Raw genomic sequence first — 15,956 nt, forward strand, 5'->3', positions numbered from 1 at the left:
GACACATTAGGCAACCATAACAATGTCTGAAAGTCTTGGAAATGTGAGAATTTAGTTTTAATTAGATGTGAGATTTCATTTGTTTAAATGACATACCTTACATTGATTTTCTTTTTTAATTCCCTGTTTTAATTTTTTATGCTTTTGTTTGTATAATTTTATTTCCCGGTTTACTTTTTTTTTTAAATAATTTGTAGAATATAAAGAATATAAATATATATATATATATATATATATATATATATATATATATATATATATATAGCACAGCAACTCTCTTTGATTGGCTCCCTCTAGTGGCATGGTAAAAAAAAAAAACTGCGCAAGCACATTTAAGTTGTATTTATTATCTTTCGTTCTTAAGAACAATTTTATTAACGTTTATTTAGGTACAATTTTTCATTAAAATTGTATCTGCAAGTCATTTGATTTTATTGTTAATGATTTTTTTTAAAAATCTATATTTTAGCATAGTGTTACTGTTCAAAGTGTGCATGATGTTACAGTGACCTACAGTATTTTTAAATACATGTGCTCTGAATAATTAAAACCTCTATCCTGCTTTTTACTATGCTACACTATTTTAATGTTAGTCAGTTTTTCTAGGTTGTGCTTGATGTAAAAAAAATGAGAACCACTACAAATACAAATACAAAAAAAGATCATGAGTTATCCTACTAATGCACAGTCTAATCACAATATTTGCATAAGCTAATGTTGGGTAAACACGTGTTTTTCCCCTAACGAATAACGTCTAAATATTTTGAATTAAACATTTGTTGTGGCCATAAAATAATGGTTCAACAGCTCATTAGGAGATGAACTAGCACGAAAATAAAGTAAGATAGTGCACATCCTGTTGGAAGTGTTTATCAGTGAGGGCCAGCCGGCAACATCACACTCACTTTGAAGCTGACGAGAGCAACACGCCTTTACAGGGACGACATACAACGCTGGCGGTAAGTCACAATTTCTCAACTATTTTACAAAGAGTAGTTTTCGGCATTCAGAGCTACTGTAGCTTTCGAGATAGCCCATCATAAAAACAAATTCATTAATGGAGCCAAAATTCGAATCCTGGCCTACAGAACTTTTAGGCAAACATGCTAAACGTTTGTTGTGCTACCAATAAATGGGCAACCCATCACAGATAATTCAGGTTATTCTAGTACTTTTTTTTTTAATGGCATTAAAACCCTGGAGAACCCCCGGGGTCAAATTTGGCCCCTATAAATTCTGCTACTCAAATTACAAAGACCTTTTTTTACAAATTTAACTTCAAAAGTCCAGAGTGCCACTTCTGACCCCTGCATGGGGCCATCTAGTGGATGAATATTGCACTTACATGAGCCAGAGTGGTGGTGACAAGATGGCTGGCAACATGCTGTTTTGTTGAGCTGGAAATCAATCCAAACAAAACCATCTTCTCAGCAAACCATCAGATGGTAAAATTGTGGGGGTTTTTGTTAATCTATTTCATATCATGTTGCAGAATGCCTAGGAGTATGTTTTATATATATATATTGATAAATTAGCAACTCTGAGCTAGTTAAAAAAAAAGGGTTAAAATTGAAAAAACATATTTTGGTGTTCAGTGAACTTATAGCAGTCATTTAATGTATAATTCATAATTTTCCAAAGAAGAAAAAGGTTATTGGTTTCTCCAGGGTTAACACAATAAAGTGCCTCTATTTGATGCTAAAAATGGATGACTGATGAGTTTGTTATTCTCTTCAGCCATTCATGAGGATGAAGGAGCTGCATCTCCTGTGTCTTCTCATCTTTGGAGGTCAAAGCTCATTGGCGTGCCCCCATCCTTGCACCTGTCATGGCAGCCAGGTGGACTGCAGCAGCAGGTTTCTCAACTCCTCCCACCTCCCCAGCGTCTACCCTGCGAACACCACCGAGCTGCGCCTTCACAACAACCGGCTGACCACCCTCCCGAACGGGCTTCTGGACAAACTCTCCTCCCTCCGTCAGGTCTCCCTGCACGGAAACCCGTGGGCGTGCGACTGCGGCGTCCTTTACCTGCGAGCCTGGTTGAGACGACGACCTGGCGGAAGTCTCTCGGCCCAACCGCAGGTCAACTGCAGCTCCCCTCCTCATCTCAGAGGGAGGCTGGTGGAGTTTTTGACTGAGGAGGAAGTGCTGGACTCCTGCCACTACTGGTACTGCGACTTGGCTTTGACTTCACAGGTGGTCCTGTTTGTTTTTGTGCTGGTGCAGGCCGCGCTGCTGGCCGCTGTCATCGTGTTCCTGAGGAGGTTTGAGAAGCTCTCCAATGAGGCCAGGAGGACCAAGGAGGAGAGCCTCACAGAAGGGGAGAATCAGAGAGAAAATGTCTTTTTGCCTTTAAGTGACAGGAGCAGTTGAAATTGCTGTGTTCAACACAAAAATGGCAAAACAAACAAGACAAACTTCTTCCTATGCCCTTTTTTTTTTGAACAGGATCTTGTTTTGAAATTGAATACTGGTAGAACACAAATGCTGTTATGGCAAAAAATAAATAAATAAAATATTTTGTTGTATATTTACAATTTTTTACATATATATTTCTTATTTCTTTTCTTTTCGAATAAAGTTTGCGTATCTAAAATGGTCTTTTAAAGTATTTATAACAATGTGTGTAGCAAGCATAATATTGTTTTTAATTATTATTATTGATTGTTAACCCTATTATGGTCTTGGGTGACCTGGAAACTATGCCAGATCACATGTAGGTTATACAAAACCATTTTGAGTCATTTATAATAATAAAAAAGTGTGTTTCGTGTGTTTAAAGTGGGTCACTTAATGTGTCCAACATGGGAATTGTGTTACTTTTTGTTGTATTGTTAATAAAGACACATTAACTGATTCTTATGTTTACCTCAACTGTTTTGTTGTTGTTGAATTTCCCCAAGCGTCTTATTTGCAAAACACATAAAAATACAGTTATTAACATGCAAATGAAGCAATAGAAAGCATGTGTCCACAAATTATTATTATTATTTATTTATTTTTAACAGGCAGCAATATAATTTAGGTTGCTTTTTGGACACAGAGTGGTAAAAAAAAAAAAAGAAGAAGAAAAATAATTCAAACATGTTTGATAATTTGTTTAAACGGTTCGGCTAATGGATGAATGGATGTTTCTCGCATCTTGTTCTCTTTTGTTTTGTTTTGCTTCGAAGCGGAATCAATCTGGGATACACGTTTTAATTACGGACACATTTGACGAGTGGACTCACCCATGTTTACATGGGAGGTTTCTGCAAAGTTACTCTAAAACGTATGAATAAGTCGACAGAAATATTTTCATGGATGAAATAAACAATGAGTACTTTTTGTCAGGTTCTAGTGTCTGGAAACTCTTTTGGTTTGATTTTGCTTTGAAGCGGAACCTTTGAATCGTTAGCGTTTTCATTACGAATGCGTTTAAATGAAGGACTGACTCCTGTTTACACGTGAGGTTTAAGCAAAGCTACCGTAGAAAGTGTGTGGTCTTCTATGACATTATTTGCTACGTGAAAATAAACGGTTTGTACATTTTATGATCATTTTGGACGCGGGTAGATGTTTGAATAACATTTGTTGTACTTAAACTGCCCGGTATATTTATGCGCGCATGGATGATTTCCCCTTAGGTAGAGATGGGCAAACTGAGAAAGAAGCATAACTGGAAAGGGAGACAACAGAGTGAACCTCAACAACCAACAAATGGAGAAAAGACTGAAATTGTAGTAGAACTAGGTGATTGAAATTGACATTGCCAACGCGCTTTAGTTGGATTTATTATAATATTTTTTTTTCTGTAGATGTGACCAGACTGAAGGGTGTAGACGAGAGCAACGCACTGGTGCTCCCAGCCTGCAAAGCAAAAAAGAAGTCGTCCTCAGTAACTCCTGTTTCCAAAAAGAAGCCTCTCACCAAGAAGCAGAAGAAGGAGCTGCAAAAAGTGCTGGAGAGAAAGCAGAAGAAAGCTCAGGTGACAAGGCTGCACTCCCATCCCGAAATGTTTTCAAACTTTCCCACTTTTGCTTCACATGAATATTATTGTCGTATGTGCAGAGAGCTGACATCCTGACACGACTGGCAGAGGTGCAGGTTCCAGAGTCTGAACTGAAGCTCCTTTATACCACATCCAAACTGGGCACGGGGGAGAAGCTCTATCACACTAAAGAGTATGTTTAAACAAAGAAATGAGGAGGGGGGGAAGTACTAGTGGTAGAGATACCCCATATATATATATATATATATATATATATATATATATTTTTTTTTTTGCATTCAAGTTGAGTCGCTCGATGGCAGATAACTACTCAGGTCTGATATCACTGCAATGCAATGTGTTAAGCTAATTTAATTTCCTCCATAGAAAACATAATTATTTAGACGTGTGTGTCAAAATTAAATATTTAAAGGATCAGTGCAGCTGCGTGGTTGTTGATCCTTAGTCCTCTCTAATTTTCAGATCACTTGATGAAGTGGTAGAAGGAGCTTCTGGACCAAAGATCAGCAGTCTCAGTGGGGCCAACAGGAAGAGAAAATGGAAAGAAGAAGAGGAGGAAGAAGAACAGGAAGTAGATGATACTAGTGATGTCTCAACTAGTGATGATGATGATGATGCTAATGACTGTAAAGAGGAGGAGGAAGAAAACAGTGAAGTTAACCAAACCCTGGTGACGAGTGAGTGTAAGGAAACAAGTCCACCCTGTGAGGAGGTAAAAGAGAAGATGAAGGAAGAACAGCAGCAGACTGAGTCGTCGATGTCCAATGACGTGATGAAGACATCACAGCCGGCTGTCTTCATCCCGGTTGACAGATCACCAAAAATACAGGTTTTGTCACTGAAACAGTAAACCGCTTTTTCTCATGTGTTGTTTATGTACAAAATGTCAACTGCCGATGTTGTCTGTGGCTTTAGGCGGCTCGTTTGAAGCTGCCGGTGCTGGCCGAGGAGCAGCTCATCATGGAGGCTGTGAAAGAAAACCCCTGCGTCATCATCTGTGGCGAGACAGGAAGTGGGAAAACGACACAAGTGCCTCAGTTCCTCTACGAAGCCGGCTACGCCAGGTGAGTTGGTCCTCAGTGCACGTTGCGTTAATGCAGCCTTTGAAACGGATTGCAATCCAGATTCAAACATTTGAGTGTTAAAGAAGCAGCGATGACGTGTCGTCTCCTCTCCAGTGACACCGGCATCATCGGCATCACTGAGCCGAGAAGAGTAGCGGCTGTCAGCATGTCGCACAGAGTCGCCAAAGAGATGAACCTGCCCACGCGGTAACATTCTCGCAGATGGAGGTCTTCAGCTGCTTTAAAATGATGACGTCATGTTTGTTTTTTTGGGGGTGTTTAGCGTGGTGTCCTATCAGATTCGATACGAGGGCAATGTGACGGATGAGACCAAGATCAAGTTCATGACGGACGGTGTTCTTCTGAAGGAGATCCAGAAGGTGCAGTAGAAAAAAAATCTACTGTATTTATTATCCATGGTTTAATTAGTAACACTTGATCATTTAATCACTTGAGATTTCCCAATTTCTCATGTCAGGACTTCCTGCTGCGACGTTACAGCGTGATCATCATAGACGAGGCCCACGAGCGAAGCGTGTACACGGACATTCTCATTGGACTGCTCTCTCGTATAGTTCCCCTTAGAAACAAGGTGACATACAATGTATTCTCATTTAAAATTGTATGTAGTGTTAACGTTACCCAATGGTTTTTGTGCGTCTTCAGAAAGGTTTGTCCATGAAGCTGTTGGTCATGTCGGCCACTCTGCGTGTGGAGGACTTCACCGACAACCAGAAGTTATTCAAGACGCCGCCGCCAATCATCAAGGTGGACGCTCGCCAGTTTCCCGTCACCGTACATTTCAACAAACGCACCCCGTTGGATGATTACACGGGGGAGGCGTTTCACAAGACTTGCAAGATCCACCGGATGCTGCCTTCAGGTGCACAAACTATGATTTGCGACATGTTATTGGGAAGCGGAATACAGTGGAGCCTTGCATATTTGCAATTCAGCATTCGTAAATTCACCTCTTTGTGATTATTACTTTTTTTAACCTATCCTGTGTTTTTCACAGCATAACTTGCCTATTTACACATTTCTGTAATGTGGCAAAATTTTACTGAATTTGTAGTTAATTGCATTGTAGTGTTTCTTTAACCCTGGAGAACCCACAGGGTCAAATTTGGCCCCTATAAATTCTGCTCCTCAAATAACAAAGACCTTTTTTTTTTTTTTTTTTTTTACAAATTTAAGTCTTTGACTGCCAAAAACGTTAAATAACGTTTAGTAAAATCCTATGGAGGAGTGCCAAAGACGTTAAAAGACGTTTGTTTCAAAACAGAGGTGAAACTAACCATTTTCTATTGTTGATTACTCAAAAACGGAATAAGGTAGAAACAAACTTTTTTTTTCTGATGAAAGATGAGAGTCCAATCTGTGTTTCCATAGTCCAAACACATAATTTTCTGTGGACCTTGAAAGATCAGTCAAAAGATCAGTCAAAATGCTTAAATCGGCTGGCACCCACGGCATCCCTTTTCTGAAAACGTCTGGCAGTCAAAGAGTTAACTTCAAAAGTCCAGAGTGCCACTTCTGACCCCTGCATGGGGCCATCTAGTGGATGAATATTGCACTTACATGAGCCAGAGTGGTGGTGACAAGATGGCTAAAATGCAACAAATAAAACAAAAAAATTATATCGTTCAATGTAGCTGTGTATTTGATTGATTATTTTCTTAAATTCTAAATTGTTTACTGACCGTTTTTGCTATTCAGATTTTTCGAAATGATACCCCTAAATCCCAAAGGGTCAAATTTCGCCCTAATCCTAAATTAGGGAATTCATTGAAAAAAACATTGAAAAAACATATATTTTGGTGTTCAGTGAATTTATAGCAGTCATTTAATGTATAATTCATAATTTTCCAAAGAATAAAAGGGTTCTTGGGTTCTCCAGGGTTAATTGAGACAACAAAGAGTTACTATGTCAATTTTATGTTGTATATTTATGGTGTTAACTATTATTTTGGCAATTCTATTCAACCTTTGTCAATTATTCGCGGCTGTGCTCGATCAATCTACCTCGCAAGCAGACTTCTACTGTATCGTCATGGAATTCAGTTGTCCTTTTTCAACACTGCTGTTATGATGCATGTCAAATCGCCCTGTATTATAGCTGAAAAATAGTAAAAATTTTAGTAAATTTTATATTACTTTTTGGGGCTATAAGTCACATTTTTTGAGGGATTTTTTTATTTATTTTTTTCCCTATGTTTGCGGTTCAATTTGAAATTTCCACTTCTAACTGCGGCAACGTTTTTCTTTTTAGTTTCAAATGTCTTACATTAACTAGACTCCCGCTTCGCATTGTGCCCAGAGGTAGAATTCTAGTCGGTTATTGAGTTTTTTGTTGCCGTAAATAGTAAATCTTTGTTAGAAGCAGAAGTTTAAATCCAGCTGGAACTCGTTTGCTGCTATCAACTCCCATTAGGATGCCAGTCCGAATTCTAATTCAAGTTGTATTTAACACAAGTCACGCCAGAGTATAAATCGAGTCCAAACTACCACCTAGTGGAGTTTTTGTGCTTCCAGTTGTGGACTCAATTTCCTTATCCATGCTTCAGGGGGCATTCTGGTGTTTCTTACCGGCCAGGCGGAGGTTCACGGCCTTTGCAGACGCCTGAGACAAGCTTTCCCCTTCAAAAAGAGTGACACTGGTAAGTGTGGCTCACTCAAACATAAAACATGTTTTGGCTTATTTTGACACCATTTTTCTGTTCAGGTGACGATGAGGCCAAAACCTCCGAAGCGGCGAACAGGTTCAAGAGGGCCAAACAGAAAAAGAGCGTTGTACGTATCTCTCGTTCAACCACATTGATAGATGATCACACGATTAAACATTTGCGTTGTATCCGCTTTGCAGTCACTGCCTCGCATCGACCTGGATAATTACTCCGCCCAGCCTGTGGACGAAGGAGACGAGGACCGAGAAGCGGGGATAGCCGAGGACGAGGACGAAAGCTCCGACTTGGACATCGGAGACGATTCTGGCGGCACGGGCAAGTTTCACTGCTTATTTCACGACTCTTGAGAGGCGTGAAATGCATCAAATATTAACGAGGTTGCATTTTGTCCCCCATAGAGGAGAAAGCGGACCCGTCCATCCCCATGTACGTCCTCCCGCTCTACTCTCTGCTGGCTCCTGAGCAACAGGCCAAGGTGAACATACTAACCAAAATAACTCGTGTATCTTTACTCTTGTAGCATACATAACCTCTGTAAAAAAAAAAATTTTAAAAATCAACGACACACAATTTATAACATGTAGCATATGAAGAGTATATTTCCCCGCAATTTTTTTTTTTTTTTTTTATGCAGGTGTTCAGGCCTCCTCCCGCTGGCACTCGTCTGTGCGTGGTGGCCACCAACGTGGCCGAGACCTCGCTGACCATCCCGGGCATCAAATACGTGGTGGACTGCGGCCGCGTGAAGAAGCGCTTCTACGACCGCGTGACGGGCGTGTCGTCTTTCAAGGTCACGTGGATTTCGCAGGCGGCAGCCAATCAGAGGGCGGGCAGAGCGGGACGGACGGAGCCAGGACATTGTTATAGGTCAGAGTAGTTTGGATGGTGTTGTTTAGTGGTGGACAGATGAAGCGCTTGTGATGTTTTTTGAGTCCTCTAGATGGCACTGTGGAAATGTAATCAATTTCCATTGCGTTAGCCCAGTTACCTCTTCTGTGGATCTCTTAAAAAAATAGTAGAAATTAATATTTTTTACATACCAATATTTATTTTTAGATTAAATATTCTTTGAATAAATTAATGAACTAGATTTTAAAAAATGAATAGTTTAATATTCCAAAAATGTCAGAGTCTAAATGTTTCAAGTTGTCAGATAAAGAGAGATGAAACGCAGATGAAAAAGTTTTTAAAATTATCTAAAAATGTCCAGAAAGTGACCATTAAATTTGTCCAAAAAGGGAAGAGGAAAAGCAGAAAATTTTCATAAGCTGTCCACGAAATTGCCCAAAATGTCAGCGAATTGAATAAAAACGACAGACAGGAAAATGTTCAAAAAGTAACCATAACAAAAGAAGAAATCCCGAAAATGTCCATAAAATGTCTTTGGAATTGCCCACAAAGTCAGATTTTTTTGATTTTTTTTAAAGGCAGAAAAGACAATGTTCAAAAATTAACCATAAAATGTCCAAAAGCAAAAGAAGAAATCCTGAAAATTACCACAAAATATACACAGAATTGCCACAAAAAAAGTCTGAAAATGTATTTATAAAGAAGGCAGAAATGGAAACATTTGAAAAGTAGCTTTAAAATGTCTCAAAACACAAGAAAAAATCTTGAAAATAATATAATAAAATGCCCACAAAATTGCAAAAAATGTCAGAAAATTTATAGAAAAATGGTAGAAGAAAAAATATCCATGAAATGTCAAAAAAAGGAGGCAAAAAATTACCGTGCTATGTTCATAAACTTGCCAAAAATGTCAGATGTTTGACAGTAAAGCAGAAAACTCTAAAAATGTATTAAAAACAAAGTCTGATTTTTTTTTATTATTATTATTATCCAAAAATAGAAGACAGAAGGTAGAAGAAAATGAATCTCTACGTATTGGATGCTGCATATTTTTCTGTTCTGGTGCAGCTAGGCTGGGCCCTCCGTACATTAGACTAACACTAATGTACTGAAACCTCAAGACATTTTGCGGCTCCAGACAGATTTTTGATTATTTATTTGACCTAAAATGGCTCTTTTGGGCAAGAAAGTTTGCTGACCCCTGCACTAGCCTTTATCTTTCAAGCAAGAGTCAAAAAAATATCACAAGCACTTCATGAAGCTTCACGAAGCCTCATTTTCCCATCACTATTGTTAAGCATGTGTTTTGAGTTACGAGACCAAATCAACTTAACCTTGTAAGTCAAGGCACCGCTGTTTGTTCTTTATCAATAAAGGTTTCTCCCGCAGGTTGTACTCATCTGCGGTCTTTGGTGACTTCAGTCCCTTCTCCGAAGCAGAGATCACTCGCAGGCCCGTGGACGACCTGGTCCTGCAGATGAAGGACCTGAACATCGAGAAGGTCCGCCGCAGTTCGCCACCTTAAGTCTGTTTACAAAATAAATGTGCAAAAACTCACATGTACGATCTGCAGGTGGTCAATTTCCCCTTCCCTACTCCTCCTTCTACCGAGTCTCTCGTGGCGGCAGAACAGTTGTTGGTCTCCTTAGGAGCTCTCAAAGAACCACCTGGCCTCGGAAGGTAACTATCACCGTTAATCATTGGTGACTCTAGAACGTCGCAACAATTTGAAGCCTTTGCTTTGAAAGGATTTCATGTCTTCCAGCATGAAAGACATGCAGCGGGCAAGGCTGAGCTGCCCCATAACCCCGTTGGGCAGAGCGATGGCCTCCTTCCCCGTAGCGCCGCGCTACGCCAAAATGTTGGCGCTGGGCCAGCAGCAGGAGTGCTTGCCCTACGTCATCGCCGTGGTCGCCGCCATGACAGTCCGGGAGATTTTTGAAGACTTCAACAGGTAAAGGAGCAAGAGAGACAAGACTGTATATTCTGGAAAAAGTTCGACAACCCCTGAATTGTAATTTTGTCATCCATAATTTTTTTTTTTTTTATGTTCAGACCTGCAGGTAGCGAAGACGAGAGCTCCAAGCTCTCACAGCGTCGCGCTCGGATGGCCCAAATGAGGAGGCTGTGGGCGGGGCAAGGGGCGTCGCTCTTGCTGGGGGACATCATGGTCATGCTGGGTACGTTTGTTTTGACTCGGGTGGCATCCCTGGCAAGAAACTGCCTGAAAGTTGTAACGCGTGTGCGCGCGTATGACGTCAGGTGCTGTCGGCGCCTGCGAATTCGCCGGCTGCACGCCCGCGTTTTGCGAGGAGAACGGCCTGAGGTACAAAGCGATGGTGGAGATCCGTCGACTCAGGAGTCAACTCACCAATGCAGGTACTCCAATGTAGTGCATCATGCAATTATGCACCATTTCAGTTGTAAGAACATTAATAAACATAGCAGACAAACATTCAGCTCAAGGGACTAATATCAGGGGTGGGAATCTTTGAAAGTCTCACGATTCGATTCCGATTTTTGGGTCTGCGATTCGATTCGGAATCGATTTTCAATCAAGAACAAATTTTTATTCAAAATGATTTGATTGACAATGATTTTTGCTTCAATCTATAGATGCGCAAGGGAGTGTAATGATCTACTCCAGTCTGACTCGCTAATGCTAATTAGCACGCTACTCGCGGCACTTTTATCACTCCAAAGAACGGCTCCACACTGCAAAAAAAGAACTTTTATTGGAATAACTTGATCGTGACTTTTTCCTTCTACTCTCTAATGTGGCTACAACTTAACAGTGTATCAGACCGCGTGGAACCACACTGCCTCTCAGTGGCCAAATCGGGTACAACATAAACAGCGCTCCCAATAAAGGCACACACAAACAAAGGCAAGACAGTATAAAATGGATTCTGAATTGTACTAAATGAGAATCGCGATTCTTATGAGAATCTTTTTTTTTTTAGGGCACACCCCTAACTAATATACAGATTAATTTAAGTTAGGAATAATAATAAAATTGTCACAGTCCAATTTTTTTTAAGAAAGATGAAAGGTCAATAAAAAATGTTTTAGAAATTACCTAAAAAATAAAAATAATAAAAAAGTGACCATAAAATGTCCAAAAAGGAAGAGGAAAAGCAGGAAATTGAATTAAAATGAAATGACCATGAAATAGCTAAAAATGTCAGAGTATTTAATAAAAAAATGCAGAAAAGAAAATTTCCAAAAACAAAAGAAAGGCGGAAAATTATATTTGGAAATCTCAAAAAGCCAGTTTTTAAAAAAAATAAATAAATAAAGGCCTAGTAAATACTAATACTAATAAAGTACCTATAAAATATCTAAAAACAAAAGAAGAAATACAGAAAATTACCATAAAGTGTCCACAAAATTGCCAAAAATATCAGAAGTGCTAGCAAAAAAATTTATTTATTTTTTTAAATTCCCCAACAAATTACCATATGTCCATAAAATTGTCAGAAATTTGACAGAAAGGCAGAAAAGTAAAAATATGTATGAAAAATTGCAACAACAAAAAATCCAAAACCAAGACAAAAGAGAAGAAAATGAATATCCATGTATTGGATGCTGCATATTTTTCTGTTATGGTGCAGCTCTAATTAGCTTGGGGCCTCAAATATAGTACATTAGATTAGACCAACACACGGTACTTTCATTCATCACAGTATTCAAATATTTTGCGTCTCCTGACTGATTTTTTTATTTGGCCTAAAATGGCTCTTTTGACAGCAAAGGTTGCTGAGGTCTGACCTATACATGATCTGAGACTTTTTAAATTGATGTACTCAAATAAATTACCTTTCACCTTGATGTTTTAATTTAATTTGGTTTCTGGTCAGTGTATATGAACATGTGAAGTGCGACATAAACACATGATATCATACCATATTTCTTCTCAGTGAACAGCGTGTGCCCCGATATGGGCGTGTTCGTCGACCCCAAGATGTCTCCCCCTACAGCGCACCAGGTGGTCTGCTTGCGACAAATCACTCTAGCAGGCCTCGGCGACCATCTGGCCCGGAGAGTACAGGCGGAGGAATTGTTGAATCCGAAATGGAAGGACGCTTATAAGGTGAGCCTTTGATAACCATAATTGGAAACACTCATGCATTTTCAACCCTTTTTCTTCTCCACAGACTCCTCTCATTGACGACCCGGTGTTCATTCATCCGTCATCGCCGCTGTTTAAAACGCTGCCTCAGTTTGTCGTCTATCAGGAGATAATGGAGACCACCAAGATGTACATGAGAGGTCAGTGAGCCCGCCTACTTTTTTTACGTTGTATACAGAGGGTACTTGAATGTACCCAAATTTAGATGTTTTTGTAAGTCCTGCCCTGTGATTGGACCTTAGCAATAGGGGTGTGCCAAAAAAATCGATTCTCATTTAGTATGATTCAGAATCGATTTTAAGTGTCCCAAAATCGATTTTATTTAAAATATTTTATACTGTCTTCCCTTTGTTTGTGTGTGCCTTTATTGGGAGCTCTGTTCATGCTGTACCCGATTTGGCCACTTAGGGGCAGTGTGGTTCCACGCGGTCTGATACACTGTTAAATTGTATTCACATTAGAGATTAGAAGGAAAAAGTCACGGTCAAGTTATTCCAATAAAACTTTTTTTTTTTTGTTGCCGCGTGGAGCCGTTCTTTTGAGTAATAAAAGTACAGTGAGTAGCGCGCTAATTAGCATTAGCGAGTCAGACTGGAGTAGATCATTACGATTCCTTGAACATCTATAAATTGAAGCAAAATCATTGTGAATCAAAAATCGTTCTTAATCGATTCTGAATCGAATCGCACACCCAAAAATCGGAATCGAATTGTGAGACATTCAAAGATTCCCACCCCTACTTAGCAACATCTCCCGAACACTTGTGCAAAATGTGTTATAGTCTTATGAAAACCAAGGTGTAAAATTCTGGTCTTTAGTTAGAACCAATAGATGGAATTATGAACAGTTCCAAATAGCAGTCAATGTTAGCACAAAACCTTCAGGCTTCTACTAGAAAGCAAAATGAAAAGCTTACTAGAACAGCTGGTGAACTTTATTTGGGGTTAATCGCAGGGACTTTCAATTGGGCATGTATGTGCTCTCATTTAACATGATTTGATTGGTTAATTCAGTCACATAAGGTACAAGAGGGTGTGCACACTTATGCAACTACATTATTTCAGTTGTTGCTGATTTGATTACTGTGTTCCCGTCAGGTGTGTCCGCCGTCGAAGCCGAGTGGGTCCCTCAGCTCCTGCCTCAGTACTGCCATCTTGGCCCTCCTCTGGAGTCCCCGACGCCGTGGTTTTGCACCTCCACGGGCAGCATCAGGTGTCACCGCTCAAGCACCTTCTGTAAGCTGGGACCGATGACGTCACCGTTCATCCTGCGCGTTGTGGCTTTCGTCCTCTCTCGACACGAAATTTGCTGTTTTGCAGTCCGAGTGGCCTGGCAGCTTCCCGCAGTGGAGATGGAGTATCCCGATGGTCTGGAGAGATACAAACTGTTTGCTCAGTTTATTCTAGATGGACAGGTATTGCAGACAGAAATGATTTATTTTCAAGCATAATACAAAAACACAGTTGATAAAGGACAGAATATGCAAATTTACACCCAATACGGGTAACCATTGAGTGATGTGGAGAAATAATAAATAATAGAATTACAATATGGCTATATTTATTAGGGGTGGGAATCTTTGAATGTCTCACAATTCAATTCCGATTTTTGGGTGTGCGATTCGATTCAGAATCGATTTTCGATTAACTCTTTGACTGCCAGACGTTTTCAGAAAAGGGATGCCGTGGGTGCCAGCCGATTTAAGCATTTTGACTGATCTTTTGACTGATCTTTCAAGGTCCACAGAAAAGTATGTGTTTGGACTATGGAAACACACATACTACCAAATGAAAGATTGGACTCTCATCTTTCATCAGAAAAAAAAGTTTGTTTCTACCTTATTCCGTTTTTCAGTAGTCAACAATAGAAAATGGTTAGTTTCACCTCTGTTTTGAAACAAACGTCTTTTAACGTCTTTGGCACTCCTCCATAGGATTTTACTAAACGTTATTTAACGTTTTTGGCAGTCAACGAGTTAAGAACGATTTTTGGTTCAAAATGATTTGATTGACAATGATTTTTGCTTCAATTTAAAGATGTTCAAGGAATCGTAATGATCTACTCCTGTCTGACTCGCTAATGCTAATTAGCGCGCTACTCGCGGCACTTTTATCACTCAAAAGAACGGCTCCACGCTGCAAAAAAAACAACTTTTATCAGAATAACTTGATCGTGACTTTTTCCTTCTACTCTCTAATGTGGCTACAACTTAACAGTGTATCAGACAGACCGCGTGGAACCACACTGCCTCTAAGTGGCCAAATCGGGTACAACATGAACAGCGCTCCCATTAAAGGCACACACAAACAAAGGGAAGACGGTATAAAATAATTTAAATAAAATCGATTTTGCGACATTTAAAATCGAGTCTGAATCGTACTAAATGAGAATCGATCACACCCCTAATAATTATATTCATATGGAAAATTGTATATTATTTGCGTATGTTGTCATGCGTTTAGCTATTAAGACCCTAGCAATTAACGTTATTAATTTTACAGATGATGTGCAAGGTGGTCTGTAGTGTGAGTTTTCATGTGCACCGTGCAGGTATGTCCTAAGCTGAAGGCCTACGGGAGCCATCTGCTGTCAAACCCCTCCATCATGATGAAATCATGGTCCAAGTCAGTCACTGCTCACTCACGCATACAGTAGTAGCTTCCTCATGTTCAATAAAAAAAAGAGAAGCCTGACTTCTAACTTTGTGTTGCAGGTTGCAGCCTAGGACAGAAGCAGTGCTGGGAACTCTGGTGTCGCAGAGAGTCGACTGCAGAGACGCTCTCCTCTCCATGTGGAAGACTGACAATAAATGTATGGACTTTATAAAGCTGACAACCAAGACTTGATTGTCAGATTTTAACATCTTTTGGCCTCACCTTGACTTTTTTTTTTTTCTCGTCCCCGCAGTTTTGCTGTCTGCATACTGCCAGTGGCTACCTGAGGCCATGCATCAGGACGTTGCCAAAAGTTGGCCTCCAGTCTGAAAGGCAACTTTGGAAAGAAATCCCGCAGTCGTCCACTGGTTGTCATTGAATGGCCGTTTTCACTTTGTTGTATTTTATAAGCTCTGTGTACATGCATTTTTATCATAGAACATACCTCAATTAGAGTTCCGGTGACTTTTAATTGTGCTGTCGTTAATCATGTACATCTGATTTGGTCTTTATAAGACTTATTAAAATATTAACACTTGTATGTTGCTGCCACTTCACTGTGTGTTCTTTTGGTGACTG

At 39.8% G+C, this 15,956-nt stretch overlaps 2 protein-coding genes across 2 annotated transcripts; both read left to right on the top strand.

Annotated features, from left to right (window-relative positions):
• The first annotated feature begins 917 nt into the window (after positions 1 to 917).
• gp1bb (glycoprotein Ib platelet subunit beta) lies at positions 918 to 2,857 on the top strand. The gene is made up of 2 exons (XM_077561946.1): positions 918 to 959; positions 1,738 to 2,857. Exon 2 carries the CDS (start codon positions 1,744 to 1,746, stop codon positions 2,371 to 2,373), a length of 630 nt encoding a protein of 209 aa, XP_077418072.1. The 5' UTR covers positions 918 to 959; positions 1,738 to 1,743; the 3' UTR covers positions 2,374 to 2,857.
• A 495-nt stretch (positions 2,858 to 3,352) lies between these two features.
• dhx37 (DEAH (Asp-Glu-Ala-His) box polypeptide 37) lies at positions 3,353 to 15,918 on the top strand. Its single transcript, XM_077562621.1, has 27 exons — positions 3,353 to 3,519; positions 3,627 to 3,732; positions 3,798 to 3,967; positions 4,051 to 4,163; positions 4,454 to 4,820; positions 4,907 to 5,055; positions 5,170 to 5,262; positions 5,339 to 5,435; positions 5,534 to 5,647; positions 5,722 to 5,938; positions 7,623 to 7,715; positions 7,781 to 7,848; positions 7,922 to 8,057; positions 8,141 to 8,217; positions 8,377 to 8,609; positions 9,981 to 10,092; positions 10,165 to 10,271; positions 10,357 to 10,545; positions 10,647 to 10,771; positions 10,854 to 10,970; positions 12,512 to 12,684; positions 12,749 to 12,863; positions 13,821 to 13,958; positions 14,043 to 14,137; positions 15,274 to 15,347; positions 15,437 to 15,534; positions 15,631 to 15,918. The coding sequence occupies exons 2-27, from the start codon at positions 3,633 to 3,635 to the stop codon at positions 15,705 to 15,707; spliced, it is 3,447 nt and encodes a 1,148-aa protein (XP_077418747.1). The 5' UTR covers positions 3,353 to 3,519; positions 3,627 to 3,632; the 3' UTR covers positions 15,708 to 15,918.
• The last annotated feature ends 38 nt before the right edge of the window (positions 15,919 to 15,956 follow it).

This window comes from Vanacampus margaritifer, chromosome 3 (assembly GCF_051991255.1).
Source record: "Vanacampus margaritifer isolate UIUO_Vmar chromosome 3, RoL_Vmar_1.0, whole genome shotgun sequence".
Taxonomy (NCBI): Eukaryota; Metazoa; Chordata; class Actinopteri; order Syngnathiformes; family Syngnathidae; genus Vanacampus; species Vanacampus margaritifer.

Excerpts from the sequence above, each read along its gene's own strand:
- dhx37 (XM_077562621.1), top strand. The coding sequence starts at position 3,633 with ATGGGCAAACTGAGAAAGAAGCATAACTGGAAAGGGAGACAACAGAGT. Across the intron at positions 5,056-5,169 it reads TACGAAGCCGGCTACGCCAG|TGACACCGGCATCATCGGCA; the intron begins GTGAGTTGGTCC and ends TCTCCTCTCCAG. Across the intron at positions 7,716-7,780 it reads CTTCAAAAAGAGTGACACTG|GTGACGATGAGGCCAAAACC; the intron begins GTAAGTGTGGCT and ends TTTTCTGTTCAG.
- gp1bb (XM_077561946.1), top strand. The coding sequence starts at position 1,744 with ATGAGGATGAAGGAGCTGCATCTCCTGTGTCTTCTCATCTTTGGAGGT.